Source organism: Grus americana, chromosome 12 (genome assembly GCF_028858705.1).
Source record: "Grus americana isolate bGruAme1 chromosome 12, bGruAme1.mat, whole genome shotgun sequence".
Lineage (NCBI taxonomy): Eukaryota > Metazoa > Chordata > Aves > Gruiformes > Gruidae > Grus > Grus americana.
The window spans coordinates 19,826,072-19,851,015 of record NC_072863.1 but is presented as its reverse complement, the minus strand read 5'-3'; the positions used below and the strand labels follow the sequence as shown (position 1 = coordinate 19,851,015).

The 24,944-nt window shown below is 41.1% G+C and overlaps 2 protein-coding genes across 10 annotated transcripts in view; one reads left to right on the top strand and one right to left on the bottom strand.

The window, feature by feature from the left end:
- The first annotated feature begins 3,967 nt into the window (after positions 1-3,967).
- Positions 3,968-8,851, top strand: KCNE5 (potassium voltage-gated channel subfamily E regulatory subunit 5). Its single transcript, XM_054838987.1, has one exon. The coding sequence runs from the start codon at positions 4,096-4,098 to the stop codon at positions 4,426-4,428; it is 333 nt and encodes a 110-aa protein (XP_054694962.1). The 5' UTR covers positions 3,968-4,095; the 3' UTR covers positions 4,429-8,851.
- A 27-nt stretch (positions 8,852-8,878) lies between these two features.
- The window catches only part of NXT2 (nuclear transport factor 2 like export factor 2), a 73,137-nt gene continuing 57,071 nt past the window's right edge, over positions 8,879-24,944 (bottom strand). For 4 of the 9 annotated variants that reach the window (XM_054838981.1, XM_054838984.1, XM_054838983.1 and 1 more), the window contains 5 exons: positions 24,127-24,256; positions 18,735-19,276; positions 16,445-16,531; positions 15,142-15,286; positions 13,816-14,221 (listed from right to left, as the gene is read on the bottom strand). In XM_054838981.1, coding sequence (XP_054694956.1) covers positions 14,043-14,221; positions 15,142-15,286; positions 16,445-16,531; positions 18,735-18,749 — 426 coding nt within the window. In that variant the 5' untranslated portion in view covers positions 18,750-19,276; positions 24,127-24,256 and the 3' untranslated portion in view covers positions 13,816-14,042. Of the gene's footprint in view, positions 9,215-13,815; positions 14,222-14,774; positions 14,843-15,141; positions 15,287-16,444; positions 16,532-16,781; positions 18,251-18,270; positions 18,517-18,734; positions 19,277-24,126; positions 24,257-24,944 lie in introns of those variants that run through there. The other 5 variants (XM_054838985.1, XM_054838979.1, XM_054838986.1 and 2 more) reach the window with 5 other exon arrangements.

Here is a 24,944-nt window from a genome sequence, read left to right as displayed (position 1 = left end):
GGCTACACTATTTGCATGAGAATAAATCAATTTCCCTTTGGGAGGCTAAAATTTAAATATTAGAAGCTTAAAAATAACAAATCTTGTGCTTCTTTTGCATAAGATGTCACAAAAGTGATTTACAAAACACAATCGGTAAAACTCACAGTCACTGCTTACATGGAATTCTGAATGGTGCACAGAGTAAACCTCAGGTATTCTACAGTAGTGTGAATACTTACCTGGAGCAATAAACAAAACACATTTCCAGTTAACTTGGTGCTGCTGCAAAATAGATTATTGATTGGTTGGTTGTTGTTTCTTTAACGCAATAGGATTACATCAGCCATGGAGGAACGGGGCTGACTATACTAAATACACATTTGTTGGTGGGCTGTCATTTTCACATAATTTAATTTGAGCAAGTTCCAACAGAAATGGGGTGTTTGCACTATTGCTTTGCTACTGGGAGCTGTAATATCTAGAACCTTGATACACCTTTATTGCCAAGAGACACATTTCTACGAAAATTAGAGCCATTCTATATCGACAAAGTGTTTTAACTAAGCTAATTATCACAGGTAATGTGTCCAAAACTGTTTAGTTGGAAGAGTGTAGCCTTGACATCAGACTAATGCTAATTAAATTAGACAAACAGAGCTCTGGGCAGTGTCTGATCCTCAGAGCACTCACCTACGCTTTTAAAGCAAAAGAAAAATAATCTGTTGCATTTTTCACTTGTTCTCCCATTTTGAAACACCAATAACCTGATGAACATTAACAGATATGCCAGAAGTCACTTTGTGTTTGTCACACATGCTTATTGCTGCATTTACCCTAACCTCTCTTCTATGACAGAAGTGTGACCATCACATCTATGCCATCCCCATTATTTCTGAAAATCCAGACCCTGAGCGTGAATACCTATCACTGTAAGACATGATCTCCTATCATTAAAATACTAAAGCCAAAAGACGTCATACAAGTTTTACTTTTTTTAAAAGACAAATAAGGAAGTGGCAGGGGAAGTAGTTTAGCACTTCTTGATTTGAAACAGCACTGGACAACTACTAACAGGCTTCTGTTATTTAATAATAAAACTAGCCCAACTACAACTTTGGGGAGTGAGTCCACATCTTGTTCCAGCACTTCACAAAAGTCCCAGCCCTGGGAGGTGTTGCTGGGGTTTTTATTTGTTTTAAACATCATGGTATCTAACCTAAACCTTTCCTGTTGGATACAGATCAGCTCCTTACGGTGCTCCCCCCAGGGAGCAAACATGAAGAATGGATCGCTGTTCTCTATAGCTGCCTGCCTGACTTGACTTTTTGTCTTTCCAGTGTAAGCAAACCCAGCCTCTCCCGATCAGCCTGTTTTTATTAAATTTAATCAGGGTCATTTAACCAGGGCCACTCTGTCCCTATGTTCAGAATAAGATATCTGCCCTATATGGCATTCCAGAACACATTTACCTCTTATGTCATAGTGTAACTCTCACCTTGTGACCTTTTTCCCCCTTGTTATTTTTAAAACATGGATCTCTGCTCTGAACACTTGCAGTAGCACAATAATGATATTGCTGTGAGGGGTGGAAATGCAGAGGTGGTGACAATGACTTCTTAAGGAGCTCTAGAAACAAATGCTACCCCACAACCCAAGCTGAATTTCTAACAAGTCAGTGTGACTCAGTTTTAACCTACATACAACCCACTCTAAGCATTTACTGGCAAGCAGAGTCTGTCCTTTCAGAGGAAAGATGCCAAGAAAATTGTTCACACCAACGAAAAACATACTGTAGAAAAGCAGAATAAAACCTGGCACTGCACGAAGACAAATCTCTCAGACTCTGGGTTTTGACTCTCTTGAGATTCTAAATTGGATATTCTGTCCTCCTAACTGTAGTAAAAACTATAATCTATTGTATTTTCTTTTTTATTTCTGCTGTCTAGGCACCAATACACTTTCACAGTAGGTCACCTGTAGATAATGCAAGATGCTTGCCACATATCTGAACCAAAAACTTTGCTTAAGAGACGTGATTTTATAAAAGGACTCATAAGAGAAAACCTCACCCACGTACACAACAGAAACACATCCTGCTGACTAGGCAGCAATCTCTCACTCGTGCCCTACAGCTTGTAAACTCCACTGGTGCTGGGGGGGGGGGAAGCAGAGATCTTAACTATCCTTAAACCAGAGGGTTTCTCAGCTATATTTTGCTGATGGAGAAACAAGAAATAATGAATTGCAACTCTTGGGGAGGGCGGAAAGGAGGGACAATTTATTCTTGCAGAAACATCCCATTTTACTGTTTCTTCTGGAGCAACTTAAAAGACTAAAAGAGAAACATTATGGAAAAACAGCTGCTATTCTTTCAAAACTTAACCCAGCAGGACTGCACTCTTGCCTAATGCTGTTTAAACACAAAAGCCCAAGTCAATGCCACACCAACTTGCCTTTCCAGCTGCCCAGCTCACAGATGGGCACTCATTCTGGTGCACTGTTAAAATACATCCTTTTCCCTGAAAGCAGTGAGAGGAAAATGGGATGGAACACAGCAATCAGCCCTAGCCACCTCCCAGAAACAGTCAAAGAAAGTACACAGTGTAAAAATGACTCTAAATGCTGCAGATTGTGAATTTGTAACACATGCATCTGCCACATTCACCTATAAGCATGATGACAACTGAATTTAAAAAGTTATAAACAAACTGGGAACAGGAAAAATCTGAGGCCCTCAGAGCATTCATAGGATTTCCAAAAACCCTTAACTATGGGCACAGAGATTTGAGAGGAAAAAAAAATATAATTAAGATAACTTGCCTGTCTGTTGCAGCCTCAGTCCCTCTCCAGCACAGACATCCTGGGAACAGCTCAGAAAACAGCCTGCTACCATTCAGTCCTCTCCAGGCCTTTCCACTCAAGGAACAGATCCTCCTTGGCAAATTACCAATTATTTTAATTAGTCCAATTAATTCTGCCTCTGGGTGTCCAACCACCACAGCTGCTGCTGCTCAAGCACCTGTACCCCACCACCTTTCCATGCAACACCTCCTTGCTTTTCTGTTACGTGCCACCCAACAGCAAACCTGCTCTGTGAGCATGCCCAGGGTCTTCTGTATGGATCTGCTGCAGTTTTGCCTGCGCGGAGCTGGGTACCAGCTCTTGCAGCTGCCCTCATGGAGCAGCAGGTCCTGCACAGCTCTGCCAGGCTTTGCCACAAAGAGCCCTGCAACAGGACTGGTAACCTGCCAAAATTACTAGAACCAGCTCCTTCCTGGCTTTATTTTGGTGGACCTACATTTTCCCAAGCATTTACTTCCATGAAAGATCTTGCTTCTGTACCTCAGGGAGACTGTAAAGGCATCTCAGTTTGCACTGTTCTCTGAGGGAAATGGAGATTTTTCTCAGTTCTCTCACTGTCCCCTCCCCGAGGGAGCAGGAGCCCAGCTGGTGCTCAGCAGTCTCACCTGTGCAGGACCTGCTCCCAGGGGCACAGGCTAAGGACCACTCAGCTGTTTTCTACATGATTGCTTTTTTCCAGCTGCACCTTTCAAACAGAATTAGAGTATTTTATCCCTTCTAGCATGGGAGTGTGCATTTGAATGAAATTTGGCACTGTGAAGAAGTGGAATTAGCCTTTTCAAACACCAGGCTCTTTCCTCCCTATTTGGGAGGTGGCAGCACGCAGGCTGGATTTCACGCAGACAGCAGAGGAAGGCATAGCCCTAAGTCACCAGGCAGTGAGGCTGTGGCTTACACCTCTCGAGCAGAGGGCTCGGTCCTTGGATTACTTGCATAAACCATTTTATCTCAACTCCAGGTATGACAATAATCACAGAGTTTCAAAGCTCTCCACCACCAGTACAGACGCAGCTAGGTTATCCAAGCAACTCTAATTCAGGACTGGAGCGCCAAGCCCATTTCCCAGCAGCTCCATCACACGGTCCACCCAAGCGCACCCTTCCCACTGTGCCCAGCCCCGCCGGCTGCCGCTGCTTCTCCCGGCGTCCCGCTGCAGCCCGGGCTCCCCCCGGGCGGAGGGGAGGCGTGCAGGGGGCGGGCGGCGTGTTCCTGCCGGCGGGGCAGAGGGAGCCGGGGCGGCACGGGCGCGCCATGAACTGCAGCGAGCCGCGGCGGCTGCAGGCGCTGCTCAGCGCGCTGCTGCGGGAGCTGCGCCGTGGCGGCAATGCCAGCGCGTCCGCCCCACCGGCAGCTGGGACCGGGACCGGGACCGGGCCGGGGGGCGACGCCTCGCTGTACATCCTGCTCATCATGATCTTCTACGGCTGCCTGGCCGGGGGGCTCATCCTGGCCTACACCCGCTCGCGGAAGCTGGAGTCCAAGCACGACCCCTACCACCTCTACATAGAACGCGACTGGGGCCGCGGCGGCCCGGGCCAGCCGGCCGAGGAGGGCGGCCCCGCCGAGGGCCAGCGGCTGATGTGAGCGCGGCCCGGGCTGCCCCGCCAGGCAGCAGGATCGGCACGGGGCTCGGAAGGGTTTTGAAGGCGGCCCTGCCACGGCACCGTTTCTGCCGCCCTCCCGCCTGCAGCTCAGCTCCCTGGAGGACAACGCACGGTGACCAACGGGCAGATGGAGGCGGGCTGCTGCCGAGACTCGTCTGGTTAAACGAGTAGCGGGATGGCAAAGAGATTGTTCTTGTGCATTAGCTCGTACAGCGCTCCAGGATTGTCTTGCGGCAAGGGCTGTTCTTTAACTCTTTGGGTTGATTTGTATGGCTTTTCTACTATAAATACCTGCATTACGTACGTACAGAGACCTCTCATCAATCATCTTTAGATCTTAGTTTAACATCAACTTCTTTAAAATCAGTTTGCATTCCGCCTTGTTACCTGACCACAATGCTATTACTGCTATTATTTCACATCATTAAAAGCAGCTCCATTATTGTTGTATTATGCACCCTTCTATCACTTCAGAGCATTGATAGTTATGCCAGGTACAATGGATTGGAAGGGTCAGGTCTCATTCTGTTAAAGCAAGATTGTTTTGGCTTATGTGGAAGCATTTATCGAAACAAAAAGAACTTAGAAACTGCAGTTGTTCCCATGAGAAAGGCATCAGTACCTCATCTCGGTACTGTGGCTTTGCCAATGCACAATAACTTTTAAAGCCATCAATTACATCCTTCCACACACAGAGACATGTAACTCCAAGAATATCTTTGTACAAGTTAACATACAGCATATGATTTCTACAAAAAACTAGGCAGGCAAAGGTTGGTTCAGATGTTCTAGCCATGTTAATAGACTATTATTTCTTGGTTTGGGTTTTGGGTGGGGTTTTTTCAGATAAACATTACTGAAAAATTCCAAGGAACAAGTACCTTCACCAGGAATGCTGCACTACACAATCCAAACTACTATTTGGATTTTATCCAAACCACACTGCAGGAAAGCACAGCTTTGACATGAACTTCAAAGGAGGAGAGATTTTTATGTTATAGATTTAGATTTCCTATAAAACGCTCAGGCATATTCTTTCCAACAGCAAAACCATCTTAAGTTCTTCTTATATTTGGCAACTACTGCATCATGCTATCTCTACTATATCTTTGTGGGGAATCACTGTAAACTGGATACCTCAAGTGATGAGTTAAAAAAAAATAAATCATTGAGAGGACTGGAGGTTATCAAGTCAACTTTGTCACTATAGAAAACTACTGCAATATCCACAGACCAAATTACAAAGTATCATTAGATATCAAACAGTTTCTTCTGAATACATAGATGTTTCAATAATTGAAAAGTATGGGGCAGGGAAAAAGTTCAAGCTCCAAAAACCATTTCAATGGGAGTATATGCAATAGTACTATATACCAGCATTACATTAGTAGATGTATGTGAAATCTTTAGCTCAGCAAAGAAAATGTAGTAGTTAGCATCATGTGGAAAAAAGGATGTCAGAAAAACCAACACACACATACGTATTTTAAGCTGCAAAAGGTGACTGTCTAATGAACTTTCACACTGGGATAACTAAACCACTGTATCGGCCCCACTAGACTTTCTGTGAGGATTTCCTTCAGTACAATCAGAACTAAGCTGACCACAACCAAAGTTTCCCCCTGTAAGGAAGAGGAGATCATTATGCATATCCAAACCCTTTTATTTAACCTCAGTGATTAACTTCTCTTTTTCTGCCTGACCACTGCCTATCAGCAGGACACATTACAGACTAATAGCTTAGAAATTATTTGGGAACTACAGTGCTGACTGCTATGGCTGCGCTCAGCTAGATTAGACAAGAATAGGGGAAGGACTGTTTTCTGAGTATGAGAGATTTGCACATATCAAAGCTTCAATGCACCGGACACTAAAATGTGTGCCTAACACGTTTTATTTAGCATCATCTGGTTACTAACTGCTTTCCATTGCTTCATCCTACAGAAGTTGTGGCAGTCCCTCTGAGTCAGTGTCCAACAAACACCACAGATTACATATCTTCATAATCCATCTGTTTCTCTTCCCCCCCTGAAACGCAAAGTATGTACAACATACTGTAGTTAGGTCCTACCTAAAAATACAGGGCTGCCCTTGTCAAAATTTTACCCTTCATTACACAGTTCAGAAATAAGGAAAGCACAAGACCTCCTGCCAAGTAACTAACAAAACATCTAATTCTAATTATCTGCTGTTCTATCTGTACCTTTCAATACCTGAAAGTATCACAAGGTCTCGGCGAACTCTAGTAATTTGTGATTTACATCAGTCCATCTATTCTTATAGTTACAGTTCAACCAGATGTTTAAATAAGATAACACCATCATGCATTAACTGTAGTTTACACTGGAACAAGGCATACACCATATATACAGATACGCTTAAATACAATATGCATCTACAAATACTTAAATATACAAATGCAATTGGCTATATACATGTGTTTATTCACTTTACACATTTCTAATATTCATGGTGTCTCTAGTAGATAATTTTTCAGAATTCCGTACAGGGACACCGCCCAGTTGTGTAGGGATGGGGTGAGGAAGGCCAAGCTGTGGCTGGAGCTGAACTTGACAAGGGATGCAAGGAATAGTAAGGGCTTCTATAGGTATGTCAGCTAGAAAAGGAAGGTCAAAGAAAGCGTGCCCCCCTGATGAACACGACTGGCAAACTGGTAATGACAGACAAGGAGAAGGCTGAGGTACTCAACAACTTTTTTGCCTCAGTCTTCACCGGCAACCTCTCCTCCCACACCTCTCAAGTGGATGGACCTCAAGGCAGGGACTGGGGGAGCAAAGTCCTCCCACTGTAAAAGATCAGGTTCATGACCACCTGAGGAACCTGCACATACAGAGTCCATGGGACCTGATGAGATGCAGTTCCCCACAAAATCCTTGTCTAAATTAGGGAGAGGTGGATTTGATGGATTGACTGTTCGGTGGATATGGAATTGGCTGGTCACATCCAGAGGGTAGTGGTCAATGGCTCAATGTCCATATGGAGAGCGGTGACAAGTGGTGTCCCTCAGGGGTCTGTACTGGGACGAGTACTGTTTAATATCTTCATCAATGACACAGTGGGACTGTGTGCACCCTCAGCAAGTTTGCAGATGACACCAAGCTGAGTGGTGCAGTTGACACGCCTGAGGGACAGGATGCCATTCAGAGGGACCTGGACAAGCTCAAGAAGTGGGCCCATGTGAACCTCATGAGGTTCAACAAGGCCAAGTGCAAGGTCCTGCACATGGGTTGGGGCAACCTCCAGTATCAATACAGGCTGGAGGATGAAGGGATTGAGAGCAGCCCTGCAGAAAAGGACTTGGGAGTGTTGGTGGATGAAAACCTGGACATGAGCTGGCAAAGTGCGCTCACAGCCCAGAAAGCCAAGTGTATCCTGGGCTGCATCAAAAACAGTGTGACCAGCAGGTCAAGGGAGGGAATTCTACCCCTCCACTCCACTCTGGTGAGACCCCACCTGGAGTACTGCATCCAGCTCTGGGGTCCTCAGTACAAGACGGACATGGATCTGTTGGAGTGAGTCCAGAGGAGGCCACGAAGATGATCAGAGGGCTGCAGCACCTCTGCTATGAAGACAGGCTGAGAGAGTTGGGGTTGTTCAGCCTGGAGAAGAGAAGGCTCCAGGGAGACCTTATTGCGGCCTTTCAGTACTTACAGGGGGCTTGTAAGAAAGATGGAGACAGACTTTTTAGCAGGGCCTTTTGCGATAGGACAAGGGGTAATGGCTTTAAACTAAAAGAGGGTAGATTCAGAGTAGATATAAGGAAGAAATTCTTTACTATGAGGGTGGTGAAACACTGGCACAGGTTGCCCAGAGAGATGGTAGATGCCTCATCCCTGGAAACATTCAAGGTCAGGTTGGACGGGGCTCTGAGCAGTTGAAGATGTCCCTGCCCATGGCAGGGGGGTTGGACTAGATGACCTTTAAAGGTCCCTTCTAACCCAAACCATTCTATGATTCTATGAACATAGGCTTCAAAGTATGCGTACGCACCTCCTGGCTTAGAGAAAGTGTGGAGTACAAAGGTGAAAATACTCCCAGATTTAGGACAGAAAGACTTATCTAATCTGCCTTCCTGCCTATTTGAGGTCACAAACCTCACAATGATCTATGTTATGTTCTAATGAGAGCGCCAATTTATTATTGCCATCGCCTGTATTTACACCTCATCGTAATTACCTCAGTATGATCTATGTTATGTTCTAAAGATAATGCCAATTTATTTTTGCCTATATTTATACTTAACTGTAATTCTTGGGTACAGTAAGTCTTCCAGAAAATAAAAATTGTTTTTATTCCCTATACCTGTCTCACAACTGACCAATCATCAGGAAATAATAACCAGTGGAAGACCACTACACAACTTGTAATTCCATTTAGAATCATAGGATCATGAACCCCTTGTTTATTTCTGTTATTACTATCAAGATGATGTAGAACCTGTAACTGTACAAAATGCTTTTCAGTGCACTGTTCTTTTACAGTTTCTCTTTTTCCCATAAACACACAGTACCATTTTTTGTTACAGTCCACATACTGTTTTAAGTTCCATTAAATCACAAATTAAAGAGGAAAGCGTACCATGGGATAGAGTCCTCTGGGACTCTGACAACAGAACTAGCCACTTGAATGAAGCCCTCCGTTTCTTGAAGACTCTCCAATGAAAGCAACACCCATAGCATTCAGCTGGAAACAGGAACACTGTGAGACCAGGTTAGACGGCTCTACCAAGCAGCACTGCCCCAGGACTGGGAGAAATAAAACAAAATTAGGCCTTTCGGAGTAGCAAAACTTCAGTCCGTTAGGAATTCAAACCTCCTAAATCAATTCAGTTACACCTAAGAACTCACAATGCCCCTACGGATCGTTCCATCCAGATGAGCCTAAGGATTCAGCATAAATGTGTCGAGTTCAGAAGAAAAATGAGCTTTAAACACTCAGAACCTAGGAACATGCTGTAGCTGACAGGTTACATTGCAGAGCTGGTAACGTGAGTTCACATCAAGTTCATTCTTATTCTGTTGGTGTGAATACACACACCAAAGTACTGAACACCTAAGAGGAATTCATACGAGTGCCATACAGAGACCTTGATAAATAAGTATTAAGCCCAGCAGCAACATTCATTTATTTTTGCTTGTTTTAGTAAGTCCAATACATTGTGTGCTGGTTGGAAACCTTAAAAACCCATGAAACTGCAAACCCATTGAGAATGAACTGAATTAGATTGTAAGACAAAAATTAGGCACTGAAATTCAACATTTTTTTACATCAATAGCATATTCTAAGGCACCTATATTACTGATGCAGGGCAAAATGGCCATTTAGTCTCTGAAGTCCATTCAATCACTGGACACAAAAGATAACAAGATAGATTTATTATTTATATATAAATATATATATAATTAAACCCAGCTTTCTGAAGGAATATGCTCAGCTATCAATGACCTACTTCTTAGTTAGGATCAGAAAAGAAAAGCTTGTTTAGAAAGCCTTAACTATTCTGTTCTTCAGCCCAGGGGGAATACTGGAAGAGCAATTTCTGGATTCACTTTCAACATACATGCAAAAATATCTTCTGTTTTGGCCCGAACTGTGATTTATTTTTCCCAGTGCTCCTAAACATTTACACTGCATCAGCTGTTGGAGCCTTATTCAGGATAATTACAAAAAGTGACTGCTTGCAAAGCCTCACTGAAATCTACACCTTCAAACACAGCAAGAACTTTACAATATATTTGGCACTAATTGTTTCTAGAACGTGTGTCTAGAACAATGTCTGTTTCCATGCAAACGTTGACCTTGCATTAGCATCCTCATCTACACTGTTTGTTAGAAATTTGACGTTTTAAACAGTAAAATACAGTGAATAAATCACCAGTAGTCTCATGAACCATTCCTTATTTAAGTGTTTCATTTCTTTGTAGCAGAGAAACAGCAGAGGCACAACAATATGTTCTCAGTGAAAAAATTTACAATCCAAGGATCTGGCACAAATTTTGTTTGACTTCATCCATGTGTTATACAGCAGTCTAAACTTCAGTAAATTTTAGAACAACAATTTGAGATTGTTATTCTACCCAGTTCAACACCATTTACTGCTTGCCAGTGCCCTTGGTGAGGCATTTGCTATAGGGGTATTATTCCAGACACATTTTTTTTACCGCAGGACTGACAAAGAGCTCACAGCCAGCCTGTTCTGCAGTGCCCCAGCACCATGCTGCAACAATCAGAACACATAAATCACACCTAGAACACAAGCAGTAAAGATATGGAAGCCACAAATTATTTCTTGCACTTTTAATATCATAAGAACAAACTATGAAAACTTCTAATAATAATTTAAAAAAAAGCAGAACATCAGGTAGGTTTTGTTTTGGTTTTTTCTTTTTTTTTTAAATTAATCTTACAAGAGGTCTTAAACAATTTCAAAAAATTACAAAATATATTCAAGTGTGGAAAGTTACTTTACTGATAAAACAGCATTTCTTTATAATGTGCTTTTCTCCAATCACGATAAGGAAGCATATGCATATCAAAACCATAAGAACAAATCACTTGTCTCCACTCTAAGAAACAGCACAAATATTTTAAATCATTTTAACTGTAGCATGCCAAAAGAACAAAGTGACATAAAACCAGAGACTGATAAAGACAATACAGGGAAAATACACAAAACAGATGATCTATTAAGTCTTCAGTATCCACAATTCAGTACGTGGAAGTGCTTAGCTCTTCAGCTGGCTTTGTTTCAGATAGTTGTACATGAGTAACTCGGTATCAAACATCAAAAAAATGGTAGTATTAAGAGGGAACACTAAACCACCCCGATGGTTTTGTACTTAACGGAATAAAAAGCATTTGTATGTTCTCTTCTGTTAATTTCAGCACAGAACTTTTAACAAGCAGCACAGAGCTGCAGCATCCCTACCTTCTCCAGATAGCATGGAAAAGATTTTTTGTGCTATTGATTACTCAGTTGTAATATCACTGATTTAATCTAATAGCTACATTATCACTTATTATGCTCCATAAAAATATTTTGTGAAACAGCATTTGCAGTTATAAGGAGCAACAGCTAATCATGGTGGTACTGAATCACTCTAAGTGATCCTCATTGAAAATGATGGAAATTGGCAGTACGTAACTGGCACGTCTCCCTAGGCTGAAGCAATTATGTTCTGACAAATTTCTCTCCAAAAGCCCCTGTATGCATAGCAAGTCCAATTCCAACTACACATCTCGCCAAGTAAGAGTTTAAACTGGGTTTCCCAGCTAGGCCAGTTAGGAAGCTTCCCAAGTAATGTTCCAGGTAGTGGTGGCTTTTTTTATACAGTTGGGGTTTTTTAATATTAATTGCAGAAGTCAGATTTAAAAGCAGCCTGCATTTGAAAATAATATTTGTGTGAACATTGCCTCATATATTTTAAATCTCCCAGTCTGCCTAGAAAAATCTTAAAAACTACTATACAAATTAAAACTTGAATAAAAATACCCAGTAAGTATTTATTCCCAGGACAAGTTTATCAGGTACAGACAGAAGTGTATGTTCTGGTGACTGCCTTCAAAGTTCAACGAGCAAATGCTACAGTTGCACCAATCACTACATTTCAAAAGTCAAAACCTGTAACACTACTTAAATATCATCAGCAAATTAAAAAAACAGAAAAGCACACCGCACCAGTGTCACAGTTCAACAGTGCTGTATCAGTAACAGGCAAGTTTAGGGTTAAGTTTTCTTTTCAAACTCATAGAATACAAACATATGAACCTTGCATATTCTGTTAAGAACGAACAGTAATTACAATAGGGGGATCTTTTCTTCACCACATACAGAAATAACAATGTATTTACAGTTTTCAAAAATTCTAGACTTCTTGCATTATTTTGCAGGAATTCATTTTCTTCAGGCTGAAAAATAGTTACACAATAGTTCAGAACATAAACAGCTTCTGAATAGAGCCAGGTTAACAATTCTAACTTACTGATGTAAAGACCTTAAAAGAAAATAAATCCACCCATTCCACCTACACATCCCATTATTTGTGGGATTATATCACAAACTACAGATGTTTTAAGATGTTTGACACAAGTTAAATATTGCTCATTTTCACAGTTTTCCCTGATTTAAGTCTTAAAAACAAGCGAGCTGCAGTCATAACTGCTTTTGTATTCAGGTTGCTGCCGTCATTGCAACATGTGTTAAGATTAGAGTCACAAGTTCCCCTCGTGTATTTTCAGTTAGAAGCAAGTGTACTCTCACATATGTAGCTAAATTTTTATTTCTTTAACTCAGCTTAAAATAGAAACGTACCAGTTTGAAACAAATCTGCTGATATTCAGATTTACTCTTACGTTTCCAAGTTAAGATGGACAGTCTTAACGTGCAGTCTTGAAAACTATTTTAAAGCAGTTGAAAACTTCAAACTGCAAACTTAAAGTAAGACACACAACCCCCCCCCCCCGCCCAGTCAATAATTAAAGGTAATACTTAAAAATAACATGAAAACTACAGTAAAAATCTGCATGAGAGGAAGACGGTACTTGTGTTCGGAGCTGTTCTTCTAAGTTGAAAATAATCAAAGCACCTGTTCTGAATAACAGTACTGAAGAGAAAAATCGAAGGCTTCACAGTAATACACACTTTCAGTGCCACTTTTTTACTACAATGTTTCCTGAAAAGGCAGTAGGGATTTAAAACTTGCAGACTAAATATGGGAAAATAGTCCAAACCTCATAGCAACAGAATTAACAGTTAAAGCAAACCAGAAATGAAGTAGCTGACCTATTGCTTACTCTCTAAGACTTCAAAAGAAAAATAATCAGTTTGAAGTCCTTCACATGCATGTGACAAGAGTTGTAGGCATAGGAGCTCTGAATCATTCAGCATCCCTGACATACGAATCAATGTAAATTAACTACAACCAAAGTCTGAGAAGCTCAAGCCAAAAGGAAACCTGATGAGATTATTTAGTCCTTTCGTATCACAAAAGGTAACATTAGCTTTCCAATGGATTATTTGTGAGATTACACACTCAGGAGCTATATTTGATACTTCCACAAACAGTAGAAATCATTGCCAATTCTTCCTAGCCTCTTCCAACCAAGAGTAGGTAGCTTTGAGAATTCTATCTACATGCCACAAGCATCTTTTTCAAAGAGGGAAGATGCTACTGTAAAAAAAGATCTTTTCAAGTCGAAGCAATTATGTGTTTGGTCAGAATTGTACATTAAGAGGATTTTGTGTTCAAATAGTAGAGTTTCAGCATTCAGCATTACATACAAGAACTCTGGAAGTGGCAGCACAGCTGCATGTAAGGCATTTTAGGAATGATTCCAACACAGCTCACTGCCTTCAGCATTTTATTAGGTTCAGCTAACATGAGCAACCTCTCGCATTTTAAGATTACTACTAAACCCATGGTCATTCCGATCAACCCTGAAACATCTGTAGACCTTCCATAATGACAGATGCAACACGAAGAGCGAGTGTTTCCCGTGCGTGGAGAACAGCTGTCCATACAGCTAACTTCAATGTGTTGAACGAGAGAGGTCACTTCTCGTAGCCAATCCTCGCTAACTGGCCCAGTCCTGAAAGCGGAAACAGTCACTGGCGATCTTCCACACTGTGTTGGTAGGTGTGGCTTGTGCTGTCAGCAAGAAGTTCTGATTGAAGTAGCGCTGCTTGTCGCCATCAAATTTTACTGTCCCACTTGTCACCACGAGGACTGTTGTCTGGCCTTGAGTAGCTTGCTCTTCGCAAGGAGGAAAAGTATAAAGAAAACTACTCAACCAGAGACTAACAGGTAAAGAAGTAGGAAGCGCACATAGAAGTTTCAATCAATTCTGGTTATACTAGTTATAGGCTAACAATTGGCTACACATTCATGAAAAATACAGTTTTGTTGCATCATTTCTATACAGACAATGGTGTATTTGCTCCCCAACACTGCTTTTTAACGGCTTTTCTATTTTCATCTCACGTTGTTCATTTTAGAGCACTATAACAAACACCTGAGGTTTTGCTTAGACTAAGCTCTCATTATTTGAGATATACATAGATGTATATTTATATTTAGCAAGTTCCATACCCTTTTTTTCCCCTGCTATTAGAGATTATATCTTTTTCACAGCAGAGCAAAGCAAGCGTGCTTGACCACAGGCTTCTTCCTTACTTATATTCCCAAAATATCCATTAGAAATAATTTATTAATTTCTCAATTATGTAAGCCTTTCTTTAGCAGTTGTTCATCAGAAATCTAAAGAACTTAACATCTATTCTAGATGTAAAGAAATCAAAGTACATACAGGTTAATGAGTTGTTCCACATTATACTGCAGGTCAGTATCAGAGGCTACAGTAGAGGTATCTTGACTCTGACATTGTCAAGAAAAAACATAACCTGATAAGCCAGACTTTTTCAACACATGAAAATACATTACATCTGAATATGATCTTAACAGAAAAGTCCTTAAAATGTTTTCCCAGACATGAGAAAAAGTGTGGAGTTGCTGTATCTCGATTTGTGCTTTATTTATGCACAACTTGACATTTCAACCCTCAATATTTTCTCTAAGTTTGTTCCAAAAGAAATATTAAGCACTATTATAATTGCAGTTCACTTTCAGCAGTTATAAGACGACTGAAAAATAAAGAAGTTGTAATATAACCTTACCGTGAACGGGCTGACAGTCCAACACATTAACCTGGAATTCACTTGATGGCAACATTTCAAAAAATTTATTCAGTTCTTCTTGCCCGGACACTGCATTACCATTCCAAACTAACGTTGCTTTGTCCAAATAAAGTCTTGTTAAAGCCTGAGTGATTATGAAAATACATATTTGGGGAAAATGTGTAAACACATACAACGGACAACATACAAAACAAAATTCTTTGAATCCTTACGTTCTGAATTACTGATTTCTTCTGTTACTTTGATAGATAAAATGCCCTCCTGAAATATTAGTTCCTGTTAACAATTAGCGCTCCTTGCCAAGAATTAAAACTAACTGAAACATATTCTCCTTTATAAGTTGCACAGTGACTCATATGCCTCCAAATTTAAATACTGATGAGATTCCTTTAATAAAGCTAGTGATAGAACCGAACTAGTTGCTAACAAAAGGATAGTGCTACCTTTCTAGAGTAAGTTTATTGCTAATTTTTTTGGGGGAGTTGTGTGCGTGCAACACAGATTATGTCAGGAAAGTACAACGTTAGGTAAAAAAAAAAAGTGAACACCACCAGGAACAGTGGAAGCTTAAAAAGGACAGTTATCTGCAGCAGCAGGCCAGAACTTCCCAAACGTTCCTAAGCTGTAACAGTTGAGTAACTGCCTAGCTCTCCTTCAAGCTGCTGACACATCTCTGCCTAACCTACTTCTGCACAAAGTGAATATGAAGTAACATGCAACTGCTGCTATTTTCACGTAATCCAAGTTATTAAATTACAGTTATAATACATTTCAAATTCCAAAGGACAGTCTCCACAGCTCTCTTTTGGTGCAAATATCTGCTACATGATACCACATCAATGTGGTCCATGAAGACTTTCAGAGCCAGATAGAGCTGTTTCCACTTTATCCTCAGGCAATCCTGAAGAGTCCCAGAAACAGAAGTGATCACTGCTAATAAAAGAAGTTTGGAAAAAAAATAATCTAAATCCTGACCTCAGAGACACATAAAGCAAGTTCTATCTGCCTGTATTGACCAAATCCTGTACCTGTAAACTATAGCTGGACACGAACTGAACTATTATCATGAAGATGTCTAAAGAGCTTTCTAAAAGGGCTCCTTTTACAACAATGCTGCACAGTAACATAAAATCCTCTACAGGGCCGTCTAAGAGAAACAAAGGTCTCGGCCAATACAATACACGGTAACCAACTTTCAGGTGCTTTCAAGTGTAATGCTAGTTAGAAAAGCAAGCAAAAAATGCATGAGACAATTCTAACTATTGTCAAAATATCTACATACCCTTCTTCTTTTATCCATTGTCTCATAATAAATGTTGACAAATTCATCTGCAGCTCTACAAGCTTGATCCACGTAGGTTTTGAAATCCTGGAGAGAAGAAATCACACAAAATTACTAAACTTAAGCAATTTTATGCAACCTAGTCAACTATGCAGTTTCTCCAGCAAGTCACTTTTGTTGGTCTTTTCCATCCTCACTGAAAGATGATGACAAATAATGTTGAAATTGATTCCGAACTCCTTTTCTACTTGCCGGAGGTACCTTTGAGCCAGGTGACAGTTTTAGGATTCATTGTGAATGCTAATATATTTATTGTATTTAAATTGCAAATATGTACACTGAAAAATGAGCTACAGCTGGCTGCAAGTTGTGTGAACATGCAAGTATTCAGTGAAAATATTTGTTGCTGTGATGGCTGTTCTGAAATAAAGTTAAGGACCAAGATTTATTCAACATATTTCTGAAAATTAGCGAGAACCCCATCACACTGCCACCATAGTCTCATTTTTTAGAACACCTTTATATATACATATGTAAAATGTAATAATATATATAATTGGATATATAGATATAAAAATGAGAGAGAACACACACACATACTGGATATATTCCAGTACCAATCATTCCAGTTCTATATCCACAGGTAAAAACCAAACACTTCTCGTCACATCTCATTATTTTCCTTATATCTGTCTATTTGTATTTATCCAAAGGTAGCAGGCTTTGCTGTCACATCACAGCATCGTGATCTCATTTGGTTATTTGCTCAGTTTGTTTAGCTGTCTGGCCTTTGATCTCTTACAGACCCTGAACTGTGACATCTTGGAAAGCAGTGATTCTGAATTTGCTGTCCATACATCTGGAAATCTGCATTTGGTTCTGTTACGATATTTTCTTTAAAATATTATTATTTATCATTATTCTATTTCAGCATTATACCATCAATATTTGCAACTCAATCAATACTTCACAATTTAATTACTCAAATTTTTTAACAGTCTTTAATGAATACACACCAGAACCACCACGAATTCCTCCAGCGCCACCACAAGAAACAACACTATTCAGAGAAACCTCCATACTGCAAAATACTTACCGGCCTATCAAATAATCCCTGCTTACCCCACAAGCCTGCTCTTCACCTTCCTAACTTCTCCAGCAATTTCTGAACCCACAGGCCAATTCCAAACAAATACAACAAATTAGTTTTTTTAAAGATGCTGTGTTCCAGCAAGCACCAAGGGAAATTTCTCCCTTGGCACAGAGAGACAAACGGTATTAGACCTCCCTTATAACTCAGCCTGCTATGTTATTGAGAATATCATCTCAATGCGCATACACTCGCACACATACGCTTTCTAAACAGCAGCCAAACATGTTGCCATGGCTGCGAGGGAAAGCGTTAGAGAAACGCCAGGAGACTGGAATGAGTTGTTAGGGTATCTGCAATATAAGTCAAATGGAAAATAAACTTTGTTAGTTTTGATACTCCAGATGAGTTATCTATAACCACAGCCCAGAATATGTTTTTAAATTCTGAAAATAATTTAGGTTGGAAGAAACTTCTGGACGTCATCTGGTCCATATCCCTGGTCAAAGCAGAGCCAACTTCAAAGCTTGATCTAACTCCAAAGTTAGATCTGACTGCTCAGGGACCTATCTCCAGTCATGTTTTGAACATCTCTGAGGATAAAGATTTCAGTTTCTTCAGATTCCTGTTCCAATGTCTAATCACCTCATTTGGGAATCTTTCTTCCCAGTATTTAACAGGAAAACCATCATTTAAAAAAAAAACAACCCACACACAACAACCAACCAACCCTAACCCCTTGAAGATTCTGACGACAATTCCAAGAAGTTAGCCAATCTACATGGCCTCTGCAGATGGTCTCTGTAAAACACGGTGGTTCGTCGCACAAACCACTGCCTGGCTTTAGGCCTCTGCACAAGGATGCTGCGGAGGCTGGAAGCGAAGGAGAACCGGCCATGGGGCAAAAACCCAGCTCTGCCCCGAGAGCAGCCACGGTCTGAGGTACCAGTCGGAAGGAGCCATGCGCACCCCCTCGCACCGAGCTCCTTCCCTCCCTCCCTGCTCCCACCCGCCACCGCAGCCGGGACTCGTCCTGGCACCCCGGGCGGCCCTCCCCGTGGTTTCAGTCTCGTCCTCTGAAACGCAGCAGCCCCCGTCCGCCGCCCGGGGCGGGAGAACCCGCTCTTCCCTCCGTGCCGCGTCTCGGCCAGGCCGCGATTCCCCTCAGGCGGCTCCGCGCCCCCCGCCGCGCGGACTCACCACAGAGGCGGCCATGAGGGAAGCAACGCGCGCGAGCGGCGGGAGGGCGCCGGATGTGCGCCGCGCTCTAGCCCGCCGCTTCCGGCCACGCTCGTCGCACCGCCAAAAACCTTCCGCCGCGCCGGCCGCTGCAGGGCGGCCTCAGGGTGAAACGCGTCTCGGGTCAAGGTTCCGGGCAAAGCCATGGCGGCTGCTGGGGCTTTCTGTCTGAGGAGGAGCGGCGCTCGGGCAAGGAAAGCGACACTGAAGCTGTCGGTTTAGAGCGTTTGTACAGGGCCGGTGGGGGCGGCCGTGCTGGCATCCGTCTGGGGGAAACATCTAACCCGGCCGTTGTTTGGTCTGTGGAGGGTCTGGCAGTAGCTGCTGTTCCACTCGGACAGCCTGGAGCAGCGCAGGGCTTACATGGCTCTGTCGTGGCGCTCGGTTGTAACTAATGTGGTCATCTTCCTGCTTTTTGTAGCAGTAATACTAGTTGTGAAGCAGCACTGACCCAGTCATGGGAGTTCAAGGACATCGGACGGCCTCTCTGCAGCGCCTTCCAGCTATATCAAAGAATATTTTTGTGAATAAAAACCCGTAAGTTTGGGTACTGTGACGTCTTCCAGAGTTATGAAAATGCTGAAGTCTTACATACTTTGCTACAAGTGGTAGTTAAGTGATCTATATGTTAATTTATAAATGCAAACAAGGATAAAGATGCCTTACACACCCAGGGCAATAACCGAAGTGGAAAATCACACGCATTAGTTAGTTACTTGATAGCACAAGTGCAACTTGCTATCACAGAGAACATGGTCATAGGTACCATACACTGTGTCTGGAAGACTGTGGATGTAAAAATAGGTCAGTGCATAAGCACCGTGCCCCTGATTTTACATACATTTTAGATCTCTGTGCTTTTCCTGCGTGCACCTTTTGTCCCTGTGGCTGCCATCACTGACGGGAGAGACTTCCCGAGGTCCTGGGCTGCTGTGCCGGCAGGGTGGAATGCAGCCAGGCCCACGCTCCTGCTGTGGGCAGGGAGCCGGGCAAGGGCCCGAAGGAAACTTGGGCTATTTTCCTGTAATAAGCTGAGTTGTAAAGCTGACTGGTTAAATCTTCATCACACAGTGAATAACAGGAAAAGATCTGACAAGACTCAAGAGGTCTGCAATTAATTACTAAAGATGATGGGAAGAAATCATATACGGAAGGTGATAAACGCTCCCGGAATGCAAAGGTGCGTCTGTGGCAGGTCTGCAGGGAGAGGACTGAGTTTGGGTCAGGGCTCTGAGGATGTGCCCTTTAGTGTACTGGATCACATCCAGCGGTGTCAGCTGTATACTAATTTGTCATTGCTGTGCGGGAGTTGTATCACTATGAAACAGCATATCCTGCTGAATTAACAACTGCTCAATGAAGGTTGCTTAATGCAAAAGTTCAAACATCCTCCGCTTTGAAATCTCAAGTGTTACTACATCACTGTTTTATCTATTTGCCTTAAATTAATAAAAGTACTTCATAAAACCTCTCTCATATAAAGAAGAACTATCATCAATTTCCAAATAAAAAAGCAAGGCACTGAAATTATGATTTGTTCAAGGTCACAAAGGGAGTGCAGAACTGCAAACTGCAATTCTAATTTTTTACCTTCATCATACAAACATCTTTATTCTGAGATACATCAGTGTAAAATTAAAAAAAAAAAATCACTCCCATCGGATATGTCCGTTATCTATTTCAGGTTTATTTTCACCATATTGATGACAATATGTCTAAAAAGGTAGTGTCATGTTCCTTCTCTCTAAGTTGGATTTGTAGGAAGTGACCACTGTAAATCCTAGTTTTTCTCTACAGATTATACTTCTTTCATTCAGAAATACTTGACACAGTGGGATCATTATAGTTTCTTTAGCAACAGTTAATCAGAAGAATGCTTTTCCAGCAGGATTCACTGCAGACTGTCTGCTGGAAATTAGGAAGGTAGATAATTTGAAGATTCTCTGTACCTGTTACCTGCCTGCCTTAGCACCAGTCATTATTTAGTGAAGTAACGTGTCAAATGGAAGGTGAATTGAAAACATGGGTGTGAAATTTACTCTCAGCCACTTCTGAGGATGACACAAAATTTTTGATATCATTTTAGAATAATAACTTCTTGTTGGCATCAGCTAATTTGGGAGAACAACAAGAAGAACAATTCTTCCTTAACACCAAGGAATATGCAAGACCTGGTTCAAAATATTGCCATGAAAGAGGCACTCAGTGGCTCACAACAGTGGCCAAAATGCATTCAGGTCTAAGCTTCTTGGAAAAACAGAGACAAAATACCCCAAACAAAACAAAAACCCCTTGCCAGTATTTAATTTAAAAAAAAGAGCAGCAAGAAATATAAAATATTTGCAGGCAGCGTGGAAACTGCTTAAAGACATTAGCAATATGGGACACTCAGAACAAATGCATACCACTTAGCAGACATGCTTTACAAAAGACTAAAAAAGTCCAGAATGCTTAATAACAGGCCTATGTAGAGAATCAGAAGTACAGAGATATCTTCCAAAAAATTAAGTTGTTTCCAAATGAAGAAAAAAACCCATGAAGTATGGCTAGTAAGATTTAAAAAGGAAGTAAGGCAAATCAAAAATAGTTGCTTTCCCTTGAGCGAGCCTTTAATTTGGATGTTTAAGTCTTAGAGTAGTATGAGCAGACAGAATTTCCACTTTGTGTTGAACAAATTATAGCCATACTGTATATTGTCCAAATACTCCCTAAATAGCCATTTGGATTTCGTTCAAGTAACAACCAAGTGCAACTCATAATTTCTCTTCAAAAGCCCAGATACTCCTAACAGTTTCTCAGCCTTATCTCCAGTACCTCAAGCCACCTTCCCCAGCCCTTTATATTCCAGAAGGAACATGTAAGATAGAAATGCCAGAATGACTCAGCAGCAATGACACTGAACTCCCATGCACAGTTCAAGCTGTTTACATCAAGATGACTCATCAAAATACCTTTACTTCTGAAGATGGTTCCTAAAATATGCAGCTCTACTACACCCACTTACCATATGGAAGGGAAATTTTGAGTTAGTTTAGATCTTACAGAACAAATCAGAGGCAAAAAGGGTAGCTTTGTTCAAATAGCTGGGATCAGCTATTACACCCGTGAGATGAACTTCAATATATGGGGTATTTTTGATTCTATAATCAATAATGCTAATCTTTAAAATTATTAGTTGCTGGAAATCTTCTCAAATACCTGATACTAAGAACAATGAATTAAAATTGTCATCACTATTAAATGGCAAATAGGATGATGTATCTCCGTATCTGTATGGAGATAGGAAGTAATTCTTAGAAGTGACTGCTTTATAACTTCAGTCAAATTTACTCAAAATATCATAACTAATGATAAGTAAAAATATATTAAGCTTTCAAAAATGCATTCAGCAATCTGGGTTAGGCCAGATTTTATTTTGTTTTCATCAGCTGACCAATTAAAATCAATTGAAATTGATAGCAAAGTGCTGGATAATTTCAGAATCCCTGACAAAATGCATAGATTTTTATTATGAATTATTTTGATCCTGGCAAATAGTGACCACAGAACCAAAGTAGAATCCAATCTCCAACAAGATGAAAAAAGTTGATGTTTCCCCCATTGAATCCTAAAATGACAATTACGTACACTTGCATCAGTATCTATGCAGAAATGAAGCCAGACTGCATATTGCTAGGCCACTTTTCAAACTAACCTTGTACTGTGTCACAGAAAACTGTGGTATTTCTGTAATGACTTCAGTAACAGCCTAAAATGAGGTCTGTGGGTTGTGATTACCCTTGATAAATGAATAGTCCTTAGTTTTTCAAATAATCTTGCTGGACTTAGATTAATGCATTTGTAATTATCAAGGGTTTATAATTTATTCCCCTTTAAGGTTACATGATTAATACTGACAGATTTCAAATAGACTATCCTCTATTAAAAGAACCCCACAAACTACTATGCTTTTTAATTTATTGATTCAGAATATATGTAACATTACTGAAATCATAACATGCTTAAACTCTGCAGGTTCAAAATCTCACTGCAATGTTGTACACAGCACTGAAGGGCAAAAACAGGAGGCAGCAGAAGGCAAGGTTCTTGCAAATTTTAGTAGCCACTCTACTGAACAGAGATCAAAGAAATGATCCATGGCCTATGTCAGTGACTAAAATTAAACTGGTAGGTTCACTCTCTTATGATTAGGTTTATCAGCCTTCACTGATCGCGTGCCATGTACAGCATCCTTCTTAACAATGTACAATTAACAGTTCAAAGATTTAGGAGGTATAGTGACCTTTACAGGAAGAATTCCCTTGAGGTCAGTGATTCACACACTTCAGCTGTCAAGCTGGTAAAGCAGTATCTTTAAGGTCTCTCATGTAGTCATATAGGTCATATATGCTGTTCTCTAAGACCATGAATCTTTTTGAATAGTAAATGGCTCTTGGGAAACACAGTACTCGCAACTTTTGTTGGCATTACCAAAGTGTACACCAGACACCAGATGTATAGAAGTTTAAAGAACAGTCTCCTAAACCAAGGGAAGAAACTGACACTAGCCAAATCCAGACAGGTTCTGATTAATGCAATGCCAGTGAAGCTGGATCATGAGTCAGTCTTTGAGGGTTTTGCCTGAGCAGGGGCTGAATGAGAGCTCAGAGATCTGATCTGTTGATTTTAATGGGAACTGGGAGTAGGTCTTAGGTGCTCAGCACATGCACACTTTGACCTATATGCTGGATACAAAAATACTGCTAAAGCTGGAGTTTGGATTTATTAAACTACAGTGGACTTAAAAAGGCCTGGTTTGGCCAGTCCATTCTCAACACAGAAGGCATATTACTCTGGATAGACCCAGGCAGAACCTGTGTTTGTTACAATCCCATGGGGACTCTGGACTATGCACCACTCCACCTCAAATTCCCATCATACCAGAACTGTAGGAATGCAATGACTCTTATCCTGACAAATACCCCTCTTGTTTTTTAAAGAAAAACAGGACCGCTATATTGAAGTGATAACTGTTCCACTGACCCACTGGGATATGGTGAGATCAGGTACAAATAACTCTTCTATTTTAATCCATGTCAAAACACTCCCAAGTGAGGATAAATTTTCAGAACAGGTCAGTTCAAAGTGTCACCAGAGTTGCTAGTTAAAGCAATTTTTAAAGCCTATCTATTTCATTAGGTAATGAAACAGTATTTCAGCTCTTATGAAAATCTGGCCATATGTAAGGAAAACCTAGGTAAGCATATTTGTATTAGAGTGGACTCCACAATAGTTAAATGTAGCAAGCTGACAGCTGTGTATATGTGCACACAGACATATTTATATACTAGAGGGAGGCAGCCTATAGTCTCACCTTTAAGGCTTGTAAGGTAGTTCTGTTTGCACTTGTCCTTTTAGCTCAAAACTTCAGACTGCAATTTTGATCGTGGCTTCAGCAGTGTATTATATCACTTCACAGTATAGTATCAGCTCTCAGCTATGTCCTGTAGAAACAAAACAAAAAGCTTGCAAGTAGCTCTTATCAAGATATCTGAAGTATGAAGTACCTATACAATGCCTTGCATCATATACGTCAGCTGGGAAGGATTTTACAAGCATCACTTGCAGCGCATACCATCGTTTTCTTTAATGTGTGTGCAGCTGAACCAGCACACTCCCTAACTGAATTTCTCATTGGGGCTGCAAGCATTGTAGCTGCAGTAGTCCGGCTGGTCCTTTTTCCTGTATCCATCTAGTACTGCTCAGTTTTCACTAAAGCCTGAAAAGAAGAATGTCTTTCTTGCGGCCAGCTTTCCGTTACCTAACTTGCCTTTACATAGCCAGATTGCATTTTGAGGAAAAAATTAGTATATAAAATAGTGGGAAGCATCTCCAGTTTTGGAGCACTAGTAAAATGAGCCCAATTCTAGACCTCACCCTAGGGGACGTTTATCAGGCTTGGACACAGAAGAAGATGACAAATGGCAGTAGCATTTTGCTTCCCAAACTTAGGAAAACTAGAAGGAAAAAATCTGAGCTACAACACAACTTCTAAACCTGTTCTAAATTGCACTAGGGGTCCATCAGAATCTGAAAAAAAAAGGTGCTGTGAGACTTATGGCCATTGCTGTCCCCTCCTTTTTCGCAGCTTAGAGTATCAGATATTTATGGGTAAAGGAAGCTGGAAAATGA

Coding starts and splice junctions, on each gene's coding strand:
- KCNE5 (XM_054838987.1), top strand. CDS start 4,096: ATGAACTGCAGCGAGCCGCGGCGGCTGCAGGCGCTGCTCAGCGCGCTG.